Source organism: Quercus lobata, chromosome 9 (genome assembly GCF_001633185.2).
Source record: "Quercus lobata isolate SW786 chromosome 9, ValleyOak3.0 Primary Assembly, whole genome shotgun sequence".
Classification (NCBI taxonomy): domain Eukaryota; kingdom Viridiplantae; phylum Streptophyta; class Magnoliopsida; order Fagales; family Fagaceae; genus Quercus; species Quercus lobata.
Genome location: NC_044912.1, coordinates 29925247 through 29939447, shown reverse-complemented (window position 1 = coordinate 29939447; position 14201 = coordinate 29925247). Strand labels below are relative to the sequence as shown.

The 14201-nt window shown below is 34.5% G+C and overlaps 2 protein-coding genes and 1 long non-coding RNA gene across 5 annotated transcripts; 2 read left to right on the top strand and 1 right to left on the bottom strand.

Annotated features, from left to right (window-relative positions):
- Positions 1–797: 797 nt before the first annotated feature.
- LOC115959798 lies at positions 798–4545 on the bottom strand. 3 transcript variants are annotated; one of them, XR_004085002.1, is made up of 4 exons: positions 4162–4545; positions 2778–3395; positions 2038–2666; positions 798–1753 (listed from the first exon to the last, which is right to left on the bottom strand). It is a non-coding gene; the product is annotated as an uncharacterized LOC115959798 (long non-coding RNA). The 3 variants fall into 3 exon arrangements; XR_004085000.1 differs by having other exon boundaries at positions 2038–3395; XR_004085001.1 differs by having other exon boundaries at positions 2038–3395; positions 4443–4545.
- Positions 4546–7550: 3005 nt separating this feature from the next.
- LOC115959797 lies at positions 7551–8351 on the top strand. Its single transcript, XM_031078383.1, has 2 exons — positions 7551–7928; positions 8033–8351. The coding sequence occupies exons 1-2, from the start codon at positions 7604–7606 to the stop codon at positions 8059–8061; spliced, it is 354 nt and encodes a 117-aa protein (XP_030934243.1). The 5' UTR covers positions 7551–7603; the 3' UTR covers positions 8062–8351.
- Positions 8352–10364: 2013 nt separating this feature from the next.
- LOC115961547 (secreted RxLR effector protein 161-like) lies at positions 10365–11057 on the top strand. The gene has a single exon (XM_031080516.1). The coding sequence runs from the start codon at positions 10365–10367 to the stop codon at positions 11055–11057; it is 693 nt and encodes a 230-aa protein (XP_030936376.1).
- Positions 11058–14201: the final 3144 nt, after the last annotated feature.

Sequence of the window (14201 nt, the reverse complement as noted above, 5' to 3'; positions counted from 1 at the left end):
GACCCGACCCAACCCCAACCCGATTGACCCGTTTAACCCGCAAACCCGATTGACCTGACCCGACCTAACCCACCCGTTTTGCCACGTCTAGTTGAGAGAACCCATCAAAGGCCTTGTATAAGGGAGCAATCATGCTGCTTGCAGTTGTCATATTTTAAAGAGATTTAAATATATATCTGGCTATAAACTTCTGTGGGAGCTATGAAATTATAAATTTAACAAAGAAAATAGAAAAATGTATAACAAGGGCTGAAATGCGAGCTTAAAATTCAACAATAAAAATTTTCTTCCGAGTCATATGAAATTGAATAGGCCGAATTTACCCTCAGGCCCCATGGTGGTCACTTAAAATTCCATGCCTTATTGGCAAACTTTGACTTTAACAGCGGAAGGATATCGGTTAAAGTCGGTTTTTTCGAGGGTCAAAACCCTTTAAAAAAAAGTATTAAAAGCCATTTGAGGGTCTAAATGACCTTTGAAACAAATGCATTCGAAATAGAAATTACAATGGCCTATGTGACCCTTGAAACAAAAATTTTGACAGCCAACATGACCTTCGAAAGAAATGTTTTATCTTTACAGAGTATTGACAACCCTCAAAAAATTCAAAAATATATAAAAGTACAATAACCTCTTTATTTTTAGAGCCCTCAATGTAAGGTTTTTTTTTTTTTTTTTTTTTTAAATAAATAAATAACTCACAGTCGTGCACATTCACTTCAAAGAACCACATATTACAAAATCTGTATTATACCAAAGCACAAATATCAAACAAAATTCAATTAGCTTTCCAAATTACTAAATCCTTCACTCTTAAAGTTTATGGAAACACTTTTACATTAACCTAAAGGAACTTAATATTTTTAACTAGAGAATTCTGAAACCAATAAACTAGTATACCCACTATCTTTAATAGCATGCTGAAAGTGTTGGGCCAAAAACGATTTCTCAAGGCCATTCCAAGAGATTAGAAGATGCTTCAATCAGAAATTCCCATTAGTCTGATAAGTCCTTGGGTCCAATATTCCAACATTGTTGTCAATTACTTCTAAGGATGCACATGCTTTCATCTTGTCAGTAACCTACAACCAAAGATATATCCCTACAACATGGAGAGTAATCCTCCACTTGATACTATGTATAACACATAAATCATGTAGTTGGTTACACATATAAAGATGTAAAGCCCTTTAAAAATCTTAAATTCATGAAGGGGGCATTAGAGAAATAGAAGTGGTGGCTTGTGAATAATGAATAAACTAAAGTTACTAGTGAACACATACAATATCTGGGCTTCAAATAACTGACGTAGACAGTTTTTAGATTCACATAAACTGATGGAATTTTCAACTCTTAAGAGTAGTGTTTTCCAAAACTCAAAATGGAATACAGATTATGAAATTGAACAAATCATCATGGTATAAAAATAAACTTGGATTAATGATGGCAAAAACAGCCAAACTAACCACAGCCTATTCATGTGGTAATGCACTTGTTACATGGTTGAGGTGTTTGATTGATAAATTGTCATACAATGAAGTCCATGTTGACATGTAACATATTTCTGAAAAAGCAAATTAAGTAGTATAGTTCAGTTTATGAATTATTACCTTGACCACAAGTGACTAAACCCCAACATATTTGACATCCTAACTAAACTCACTCATGCTCCATCCAGTTCCACCAAGAGAGTCACCATTTTCCCAAGGTAGTTCAAGTAGTATTGAATGTCAACTGCCTAGGATGCATTCATCTATCCATAGGATACATAAACATAAGTTAGCACAATTAATCATTGTTAGCATCAGAGTCATAACTTTCATTATAGAGCTAGGATATCGAGCACCAAGAGAATTGCACAGCTTATTTATTTTCTATTTAACCCAACGTTTGCTAGATAAACATAAATTTACTAATTCCCAAAAAAAAAAAAAAATTACTCCCATCTCACTCCACAAATTCCAAAAAACAATACTTGACTTCTGCATCTAGATATACCCAAAGAAAAAAAAAGCAAGAAAGTGTGAGAAAACAAACCGCGAAAGGAAGCTAAGACCAATCAAAGCAGAGCTCAATAACTTAGTCAAAACCCATCAAAGATCTGCAAAGCAGAACTTGCAAATTTAAAAACAACCAGAATTTTTCTCATAAAGAAAGACTATTAGAAGCAATTAAAGACCCAAAAATTTCTCAGGAATTCTGTTGAGAAAAATCTAGTGGAAGATGTGAAAGTAAACAAACAAAAACAAAAACAAAAAGGTAGATTTGAAGGTGGGTGGAAGAAACAGAGAGATCTGTACCTCAACAAAGACACAAATCTTAAACTATAAAAATATTCAATCAATGCAAATTAATTACATAAACACTTGCTGGAAAAATTAGGAAACATCCTTACATGTAAAAAAAAAATCACATTGGTGTATATCAAACAAAAGCAGAAGTATAATTTAATCAAACTGAATACTGAGTCAAACATATACAAGGCTGGATTAGATATACGAAGATTATATTATACAAATTTTATATTCATATATAATGGAATGTAGAGGCTTCTTTCTTTTGAAGATGACAGAAACAACCAAAAGATCTTTGATCAGCAGCATCACCATGATTTCAATGCAGTAGCATCTGCAATTCTTTCAACGAAGTTTCTATCTCTACAACAACTAGAAGACAAGATTATAAACAAGAAGAAATATAAAGCTATGATATATGAACCAGCGAAGTGAGAAGAAGGTGCTGAAAAGGGAGAATAGTAAAGTTAAGAAGAAACTTACAATGTCAAATATATTAAATAAGAAGACAAAAAACGCATATATTGTATAGTAAACCCAAGGCTCTGCACCAGGAGAAGTTTCAGGGTTAAATATCTCCTTCTCATGCTCCCAGAAAGGTGATCCAAGGAGGCTGCCATGAATAGCCGGGTTAGTAGTAAATTTTCTATCCAAAACATGGTTAACCAAAAAAAAGTGTCAATGAACCAATTATACTACCGGATACCATTATGTAGTGCTTTGAGTAACAAAGCTTAAGTATATGGTGAGGGACACTTCCACTAGATTGTTACCTATTGCATATTATTAGTCAATATTCCAGAAATCAAACATACAACATATGATGGTAGTAACAAAAGGCAGAACTATAGAGTAACTCTTGCCAAAATAATCACATCAGACAATGTTGTGGAAAAAAAATTAAAAAACTAGGATAAAGTAAACTTGTGTAATGTATATTTGTGCTTGGTACGTAATGAGATACCAAATCAATCAAAGCATCCATCACGCCTCCAACAACAGCACCAGCAATTATGCAGCAGCACCAGCATCAGTTATGCAGCAACTTCAGTTGAGCATTAATGCCATCAACCATGAGTATTGATCCAGCCAGCATAAATCCTAAAAATCAGCCACGCATATAAACTAGTTGCTATCACTAGTGAAATTTGATAGAGTGAAAAACCTGACTTGGGCATTATATAATACAATAGATAGAAAACGGATCTTGTATTTTTTAAATTTCTAGTGAAATTTGAAACCTTAGTACCATAATGCATTACCAACAAAGCACTGAGCTATGGTTTTGCCGTTTCATCACTCAATCTAAAATACCAACACAGGTCTTCACAAATCCGTGACACCAATTGAAAACAAAGCATGCCCAACAATAATATATTTCAAAATGAAATCCCAGCAATTCATGATTTAGATCACACCCTTTCCAAAGTGGAACACTTCTTTCCATGTAAATTTAACCATATTGAACTAACAAGGTCCTCTATAACATTTGTATAACATTCCTATAGTTCTCTCTGTTCAAGAAATTGTGCAGTGAAGCAAACTCTGAAAACGGCCAAACCTTTAAGATAATTGAGCTTAACAGATTCTATTTAAGTCCTCCCCACATTCTATGCCCCAAGTAAAAATTAATATAATTAATATATTTTTAATTGCCACCATTGCCAAATGAAAACTAGTTCATTCTCATTCAATTCCAGTGCATCAATTTTATTAAAAAAATTCAAACTTACAATAAAAAATAAAATAAAAAGATTTAATATACAAAATTGAATCAGGCTAAAGCTTCAGATCAGACCTAAAAACCCAAATAAACCAGGAAATGCAGAGCAAAATGAAGAAAAATGAGAAATAACGAAATCCACACCTTCTGCTTTTTCAAGCCACGGATCTATTTTGAATCAAAGCCGGTTTGGCGTGATTCCAATTCCAAAGTATCCAAACCCTAGCCCCCAATTTATACTACTACTCTCTCCCTCTCTCTCTCTCTCTCTCTCTCTCTCTCTCTCTCTAAGCCCCTAAAACACCAGGACTAACCCAAAATTGGATGAATACTTTGTAGTCGAACGAAGAAGTGGAAGAGAGATTGGGACAACTTCAACATTTTTTTTTCTCGGGAAACAAACAGAGAGTTAAATAGAGAGAGACCTGTAATCAAACGAAGAAGTGGAGGAGATGATATTGCCGACCACCGTGCCCCTCAGCTCGTCATCGGAGATGATATCGCCAACCACCGCGCCTCAGATCTGTTAGAATTATGTGCCCTCAAAAACAATACTGTGCATTTTTATTTGATGATAAAATTCTATTTTCACATTCATAATTTTTATAGGTATATTTCATTGTTTAAATGTGGCATGTGATGTCACCTCTGTAGGAAAAATCATGTTAATGGTTAAGGAACCAAAGACAGGGAGTAATGATTTTTCATATGTTATTAAATTGTTCTAGGCTGTGGATATTAATTGAATATTACCATTGAAGCCTACACTTGTTGTGCTGCTATATGATAGGATGATTTACTCCATCATTGAAGTAGTGACTTTAAGCAAACAAGTGGGTGTAATGTAACAAGTACATACACTGAATTGGATCTGATCAAGAACACCTTATGGAGTGATCATTGTTATTTAAAAGGTTGTTCTATCACAATTTTTCTATTGTCCTCAAACATGAGGGGTTTGTGTATATTTATTTATTATGCACATAACTTTGACAATGTCAACTGGTGATGCCAATTTTAAAGGCTATATACAGACACGTTGGGTTATGTATGTAATGAGTAAAATATATAAATGCTCAACAATGAATCCACCAGTCTCTAAAGAAGATAGTATATTCAGTTGATTTTCATATTGAAGTTGGACTCAAAACAAAACCGGCCGGTGACATTTTTCAAAAATGTTTTTTCATATATATATAATATTGTGTATATATATATATATATATATATATTTAAAGAGTTTTTATAAATATTTTGGAGTCCAATAGAAATTATGAAATCAAGAAATTAAGGGTCACATAAGCTAGGGACATAACAATGATATTTATCCAGTCCTAGTGGCTTGTGGGAATATAGTATGGTGGAAGGACATAGATATAAAATTGTATGAAATGGGACCTCATTTGTAAATCTCTAATCTTCAGGGGTCAATTGCAATGTGTTGATGGACATTATTGCAATATGTAGAAGTTCAGATATTTTCTTGAAATGATTGAGAAAATTAAGAAATAATTTTGGAAAGAGTTTCAAGATAAGTCAATAACGTTCAAAAAGTTATTGATAAAATCCTACGGCTGAAGATTAGGATCCCTAAGGATCCCACGTCCAATCTCTCTCTAGGGTTTTTAAAAGTCTACTATAAAATAAGATTTTATAATATCATATTTAGTGGTTGGCCATCAGAACTACTGTGTGATACTGCAGTCTTCTGAAAACTCAAAAAGAAATAGAGAGAGAGACGTGAATACCTTGGGAGGCAACACGCTTGGGTTGCTAAGAGAGGTACGCAATTTTATTCTATTTAGAATCCATGGTTGTGTGGTACAACGATCTTTAAATGAAAATATGATTTTGTTTTATATTGTTTCCGCAAAAGCTTTCAGTGGTATCAGAGCAAACCACAATTAATCATGGATTTTAAATTATTATTTAATATCAATATGCTTGCCGAGATATGTTTCTTATATGCCGTGATTGATATACATATGTGATATGTTAAATATTTTCATTCGGTGAAGTGGAGAACATCAATTAAAATACCTTGCTTTTGTGCGCCGCAGTAGTGTTGTAAGCCTCCAAATGCTTTATAGATTAGGTTTCATGTGTAGGCTTCATGGATTGTCTCTTATGCCTTATATATTGTATATTGCTTTTGTGCGCCGTAGCCTATACATGCTTTACAGATTGTCCTTTTATGGTTTCATATGTAGGCTTCATAGATTGTCTTTTATGTTATAGATTGTCTTTGATAGATTGTCTATTATGAACCTACATGCATGTATATGTGCTTATCTGTGTAACCTATATTGATATATATTGGTTCATTGACTCACCCTTTTATATTGATAAAATCTTGAGTATTGCCGAATTAAGGTATTGAATCTCAATTGGTGGGAGTTGTGTTAGACACATAAAGAATGATATTTAGTGCATTGACTCACTTTACAGTTACATCCCAGTGTTGATATATGCTAAGTGCTAAATAGGATAATTTTATAGAATAATTCCTATGGCCCTCCATTGTCGGTGAATAAAGGTTCTTTTAAATTAAAATTTTGTTGAAGCCAAAAGGATAGACTTGATTTTGGTTTAGTAGTTCCTCTTGTTTACTTCTTGGGAAGACAGGTGTGTGTATGACTGGTGGGAGTGTGGCTAAAATAGCAACATAATCATACTAGTACATATATCACACTTAGATAATGGTTTGCACTTATCCAAATAAACATGACCACTAAAATAGTGTAAAACATGTTTGATTTGGAGGCCAAAAGTAAATCGGGAGTCATAGATAAATTAAATAAAATTAGAAACATGAGATGAAATTATGATGAATAGTATCTATTTGCCTTTATATGGTGTGCACAGTATATTTCAAAAGAAATTATTGGAGCATGCAAGGTAAGGGTTCCCGATGCCCACTTCGAACTATTTATGAATATAATTGTTATATTCTGTTCTGGGAATCTATGATATTTTGTTCTTGTGGGAGGTACCATTAGTTATTCAAAAACCTGAATATGATGGATATATGTATGTGAAAATATTATTTTGTATTATTTTGCAAATTCATTATGACCAATTTTAATCCCTTAGCTAAGATTTTGGATGAAAATCGATTGTCTGGACCAAACTATGTAGATTGGAAAAGGAACCTAATCATTGTTCTCACTGCTGATAAGATAGCTCATGTCCTTAATACTGAGGCACCAGAACTTGCTTTAGCTGATGCCACTGAGGCGCAAAGAGATGCATTTAATAAGTGGCATGAGGCTGATGAAATGGCTAAATGCTACATAATGGCCTCTATGACCAATGTGTTGCAAAACAATGCCAAGGCCTAGTTACAGCACAAGATATGATGCTGCACCTCAAAGAGATGTTTGGAGAACAAAGCAGAAGTGCACGGCAAACTGCTATGAAAAATCTCATGTCCACCAAAATGGTGGAAGGAACTCCAGTTCGGGAACATGTCCTAAAGATGATTTCTTTCATCAATGAACTGGATATGCTTGGTGCAGAAATTGATAGTGAGACCCAAGTTGATGTGATCCTAGCATCTTTACCTGATTCTTTTAATCAGTTTATCATGAACTATAACATGAATAAGATGGTAGTGACATTGTCAGAGCTGCTCAATATGTTGAAAGCAGCTGAGGATCTCATCAAGAAAGAAAAGCCTACTGTAATGTTGGCTGAAAAATCTGATTCTTCTTTTAAGTTTAAGCCTAAGGGTAAGAACTTTAAGAGAAAAGGGTCTCAGTCATTCAATAAGGCTCAAGGTGACAAAGTGAATAAGGACACTGAGAAAAAGAAAGCAAAAGGAAATTGTTTCCATTGTGGTAAGCCTGGTCATTGGAAGAGAAACTGTCGCCATTATTTGGCTTCTCTGAAGAATGACAAACCTGCAGAAGGTATGCCTAATTTGCTCGTTTTTGAAACAAATTTAATGGATGGTCCATTTGATTCTTGGTGTGTAGATTCTGGTACAATCTCACACATTTGCAATGTGTTGCAGGGGTTCAAGGAGACCCGAAGGCTAAATGAAGGGGAGGTGATCCTAAAGATGGGGACTGGTGCAACTGTTGCAGCCACTGCCATTGGAACCTTTTATTTAGAATTATCTTCTAGTAGAACTCTTGTTTTAGAAGATTGCTTATATGTGCCAGAAGTGCGAAGAAATTTAGTTTCAGTTTCAAAACTTGGTTGTTCAGGATATTCATTTCTTTTTACTTCTAAACTTGTTGTTAAGTTTAATAATAAATTTGTAACTTCTGGCATTTTACAAGATGGTCTTTATTTTTTGAGTTCTATTGATAATTCTATTAATTGTGTTGAGAATGATATTGCTACCAGTGTGTTATCTCTTAAAAGAAAAAGAGATGTTAATCCTACCTATTTGTGGCACTTAAGGCTTGGTCATATTAATATTGACCGAATCAATAGATTGGTAAGGGATGGGCCATTGAATCTTTTGAAGGTAGAGCCTTATCCAATTTGTGAGCCTTGCTTACAAGGGAAAATGACCAAAAGTCCCTTTACAGGAAAGGGAGCTAGAGCCACTGATGTATTAGGATTAATACACACTGATGTTTGTGGTCCTATGAATCACATGGCAAGAGGTGGTTTCTATTACTTCATTACTTTCATTGATGATTATTCTAGGTATGACTATTTGTACCTAATGAAACATAAATCTGAATCCTTTGAAAAGTTCAAAGAATTTCGTAATGAGGTTGAGAAACAAGCTGGAAAATGCATAAAAGTTCTTCGCTCTGATAGAGGAGGAGAATACCTCTTGGATCAATTTAAGCAATATCTAAAGGAAAATGGGATTATTTCTCAATTGACTCCCCCTGCCACACCTCAACATAATGGTGTAGCTGAAAGAAGAAATAGAACCTTATTAGATATGGTTCGTTCTATGATGAGCATGTCAGAGTTGCCAATTTCATTTTGGGGTTATGCTTTGGAGACTGCTGTTTATTTATTTATTAAATAGAGTCCCTACCAAATCAGTTCCTAATACCCCATATGAGTTATGGACTGGTAAGAAACCAAGTCTAAATCACTTAAAGATATGGGGTTGTCCAGCACATGTTAGAAAGTCTAATATGGATAAGCTAGGACTTAGGAGTGATAGATGTCTATTTGTTGGCTATCCCAAGATGTCTACTGGTTTCTATTTTTACAATCCTAGTGAGCAAAAAGTGTTTGTGAGCAAGAATGCTATTTTTCTTGAGGAAGATTATAGCCTAAATGAAAGTAGAGCAAAAGTTTCTCTTGATGAACAAATTGATAACCCAATGGCTGAGTTGAATGAGTATAATGAAGAGCAAGTAATAGTGCCTACTGAACCAAGCAAAATACAAGAAACTCGACGTAGTAAAAGGACTATCAGGCCTCCAGTTAGACTCACTTTGTTAAATGAGATTTATCTAATGGAGTCAGAGGAGCATGATAATGACCCTTTTACTTATCAAGAAGCAATGACTGATAAGGACGTTGAGAATTGGAAAAGGGCCATGGAATCAGAGATGGACTCAATGTATACCAACCAGGTCTGGACCTTAGTAGACAAACCAGAAGGTATTAAGCCTATTGGTTGTAAATGGGTCTACAAAAGGAAGATAGGACCTAATGGTAAGGTGGAGACCTATAAAGCTAGGCTAGTGGCAAAAGGGTATAATCAAAAGGCTGGAATTGATTATGAGGAAACTTTTTTGCCAGTAGCCATGCTAAAGTCCATAAGGATTCTATTGTCAATTGCTGCACATTATGATTATGAGATATGGCAAATGGATGTTAAAACAGCTTTCTTGAATGGACACATTCGAGAAGAAATTTTTATGGACCAGCCAGAAGGTTTCATATCTCATGGTCAAGAATCAAAAGTGTGCAAGTTGATGAGATCTATATACGGCCTAAAGCAAGCATCTCGCAGTTGGTACATCCGTTTTGATGAGGCAATCAAATCGTTTGGTTTCTCACAAAATATGGATGAACCCTGTGTTTACAAAAAGGTTAGTGGGAGCACTATTACATTTTTAGTTCTTTATGTAGATGACATACTACTCATTGGCAATGATGTAGGAGCAATGTCATCTATAAAAATATGGTTATCTAGTCACTTTGCAATGAAAGATCTTGGTGAAGCGTCCTATATACTCGGAATCAAATTGTTTAGAGACCGAAAGAAAAGGTTATTGGGACTTTCACAAGTCAATTATATTGACAAGATATTGGCTAGGTTTAGCATGCAAGATTCCAAGAAAGGGTTTTCACCTTTTAGACATGGAATTCATCTCTCTAATCAAATGTGTCCTAAAACACAAGAAGAGAGAGAGAAAATGAGAAACTGTCCTTATGCTTCGGCTGTAGGAAGTCTCATGTACGCAATGCTTTGCACTAGGCCAGACATTTGTTATGCAGTGAGCATTGTGAGTAGATATCAATCCAATCCAGGTTCTGAGCATTGGACAGCAGTGAAATATATCCTCAAATATTTAAATAGGACCAAACATTATTTCTTGGTGTTTGGTGGTGAGGATTTGACTGTCCAAGGGTATACAGATTCTGATTTTCAATCTGATATTGATGATAGAAAATCAATTTCTGGATTTGTGTTCACTCTTGGCAAGGGAGCAATAAGTTGGAGAAGTTGCAAGCAAGATACTACTGCAGACTCTACTACAGAAGCAGAGTATATAGCTGCAAGTGAAGCTGCAAAGGAAGCTGTGTGGATTCGCAAGTTCATTCAAGAACTTGAAGTTGTTCCTTCTATTGAGTCACCCATTACTATCTATTGTGACAATAATGGGGCTATTGCAAATGCAGTAGAACCAAGGGCTCATCAAAGGACAAAACATATTGCACGTAAATATCACTTGATACGTGATATTATACAAAGAGGTGATGTAGCAATAACAAAGATTGCCTCTGCCAATAATGTTGCAGATCCACTCACAAAGGCATTGTCTCAAAAAGTGTTTGAGAAACATTTGGAAGCAATGGGTATTAAATACATGTATGATTGGTTTTGAGTGCAAGTGGGAGATTGTTAGAATTATGTGCCCTCAAAAACAATACTGTGCATTTTTATTTGATGATAAAATTCTATTTTCACATTCATAATTTTTATAGGTATATTTCATTGTTTAAATGTGGCATGTGATGTCACCTCTGTAGGAAAAATCATGTTAATGGTTAAGAAACCAAAGACAGGGAGTAATGATTTTTCATATATTATTAAATTGTTCTAGGCTGTGGATATTAATTGAATATTACCATTGAAGCCTACACTTGTTGTGCTGCTATATGATAGGATGATTTACTCCATCATTGAAGTAGTGACTTTAAGCAAACAAGTGGGTGTAATGTAACAAGTACATACACTGAATTGGATCTGATCAAGAACACCTTATGGAGTGATCATTGTTATTTAAAAGGTTGTTCTATCACAATTTTTCTATTGTCCTCAAACATGAGGGGTTTGTGTATATTTATTTATTATGCACATAACTTTGACAATGTCAACTGGTGATGCCAATTTTAAAGGCTATATACAGACACGTTGGGTTATGTATGTAATGAGTAAAATATATAAATGCTCAACAATGAATCCACCAGTCTCTAAAGAAGATAGTATATTCAGTTGATTTTCATATTGAAGTTGGACTCAAAACAAAACCGGCCGGTGACATTTTTCAAAAATGTTTTTTCATATATATATAATATTGTGTATATATATATATATATATATATATTTAAAGAGTTTTTATAAATATTTTGGAGTCCAATAGAAATTATGAAATCAAGAAATTAAGGGTCACATAAGCTAGGGACATAACAATGATATTTATCCAGTCCTAGTGGCTTGTGGGAATATAGTATGGTGGAAGGACATAGATATAAAATTGTATGAAATGGGACCTCATTTGTAAATCTCTAATCTTCAGGGGTCAATTGCAATGTGTTGATGGACATTATTGCAATATGTAGAAGTTCAGATATTTTCTTGAAATGATTGAGAAAATTAAGAAATAATTTTGGAAAGAGTTTCAAGATAAGTCAATAACGTTCAAAAAGTTATTGATAAAATCCTACGGCTGAAGATTAGGATCCCTAAGGATCCCACGTCCAATCTCTCTCTAGGGTTTTTAAAAGTCTACTATAAAATAAGATTTTATAATATCATATTTAGTGGTTGGCCATCAGAACTACTGTGTGATACTGCAGTCTTCTGAAAACTCAAAAAGAAATAGAGAGAGAGACGTGAATACCTTGGGAGGCAACACGCTTGGGTTGCTAAGAGAGGTACGCAATTTTATTCTATTTAGAATCCATGGTTGTGTGGTACAACGATCTTTAAATGAAAATATGATTTTGTTTTATATTGTTTCCGCAAAAGCTTTCAAGATCGTCGTTGGAGCTAATTCATCGACCGCCGCACCTTTTATTTTTCAAATTATGGGCTTTATTTTGTGGGTTGAAAATTTTAGGATATCTTTATTTTGAGGTTTACGTTAAAATGGTGCTGAAAAATGTAATATTTGGAGCCAAAACTCTCGCGGGAATGCTGCTAAAACTGTTCCGCCTTTTCTCAAACGGTTGTATTGGCTTATTTCAAGGGTTTTAATGTCTCTTGGAATACAGCTGTCGAGACTTATTCACTCGGACCTCTTTTCAGTGTTTGTTTGGATCCTCGAAATTAGTGGGTCGAAACAAGTGAAGTATTTTGTAGTCTATTTACTCATCTCATTCAATAGTTCGGTACTTGGTTAGTTGGGTTCCCACTTTGCCATAAAAGATCTCAAGTTCCTACACTATTTCCTTGGTTATTGATGAAACCTCTTAACTTGGTGACAATCTCCATCACACACAAACTATGTATGCCACTAATTTTGCTAATGTATTCTTACATGCATGGACTCTGCCAAACCATACTCTTCCCTATGGTCCTAATCCCATCTCCTACTATAGCATTTTGGTGCTTTCCAAACCTTACCCTCAACCGTCTTGACCATCCATTTGCCATCAACTAGGTGTGCCAATACATGCATCAACCTAGGACATCTCATTAGTCTGCGTCTCAAAGGCACTCTAGAATCTCGATAACAGGCTTCTTTTTAATCCAAGTCCTCTTAGCCTTGAGGCCTATTTATCGCTGTTCCACTCGTGGTTATTGCATTTATTTTGAGTTCTCATCTATCTTGTCAAGCACCAAGAGATAGGCCATCATTTCTTGCTTTAGCACCAAAACGAACTACCATTAATTGGCTCAAACTGCCACTGACCTCTCTTGGTTCTGTCAACTTTATATGGTGTGATAATATTATAGCTCCATTTTCCTCTGCTCCAAATCCTCTAGTCCACTTTTTTTATGCTTGTATGAAACATCTCAAAGTTTATTATGATATTATCACTATGTTCGTGAGAAGGTTGTGCATAACGAGCTTTGGGTGTTCTACATTCACACTTTGGATCAAATTGCTTATGTGTTCGGCAAGGACCTTACTAGTGCTCAATTCTGGCTGACAAGCTCATGATTTGTTCTTTATCGATCCAACAGCTTGCGAGGGTGTATTAGTGGAAATTAAGACAAGATACCGAATCAAGTCAATCCCAATATTACAATATCTAACTCTAATCAACCATCTTTAATATTGGGTCATTCTAAGGAAGCAATCACACAATATCTTTCATGCATGCAACCAGTCCCAATATACCAAATGTAGTCTTTGTCAACCATCATTACTATTGGAACCTATAAAAGGAACCAATGACTTGATCTCTTCAGATAATTATTCTTTTGTATAATTGATTTTATATTTTTTTTATTTTTACCATCCGGAGACTTGAGACTTTATTACTGTAAAAGGAGATTATACATTGAAGGATATATATAATCATTTTCTTTTATCATTTGTTTTCTTTCATTTTTCTTCTCTCATCTTAAGAAAATAAAATAATATTTTTAATTTTAATTTACCACAAAACAAAATATGAATCTCTTTCTTGTTTTCTTTTTTTGGGTAGAAAAGGGATATTCAGTAAACTAAGTGATACTGGAAAAGTATGGAGGAACCCAAACTAATATGATGAATGATGAATCACAAATTATTTGAATAGATGGAATAAATCAAAAACTCAATAATAAAATGAATAAATAGCCCACTACCAAAGCA

Bases quoted from the DNA above. Each gene is read 5' to 3' on its own strand.
- LOC115959797 (XM_031078383.1), top strand. From the start codon at position 7,604: ATGAACTATAACATGAATAAGATGGTAGTGACATTGTCAGAGCTGCTC. The intron at 7,929-8,032 runs GTATGCCTAATT...AATGTGTTGCAG, and splicing joins GAATGACAAACCTGCAGAAG to GGGTTCAAGGAGACCCGAAG.
- LOC115961547 (XM_031080516.1), top strand. From the start codon at position 10,365: ATGAGAAACTGTCCTTATGCTTCGGCTGTAGGAAGTCTCATGTACGCA.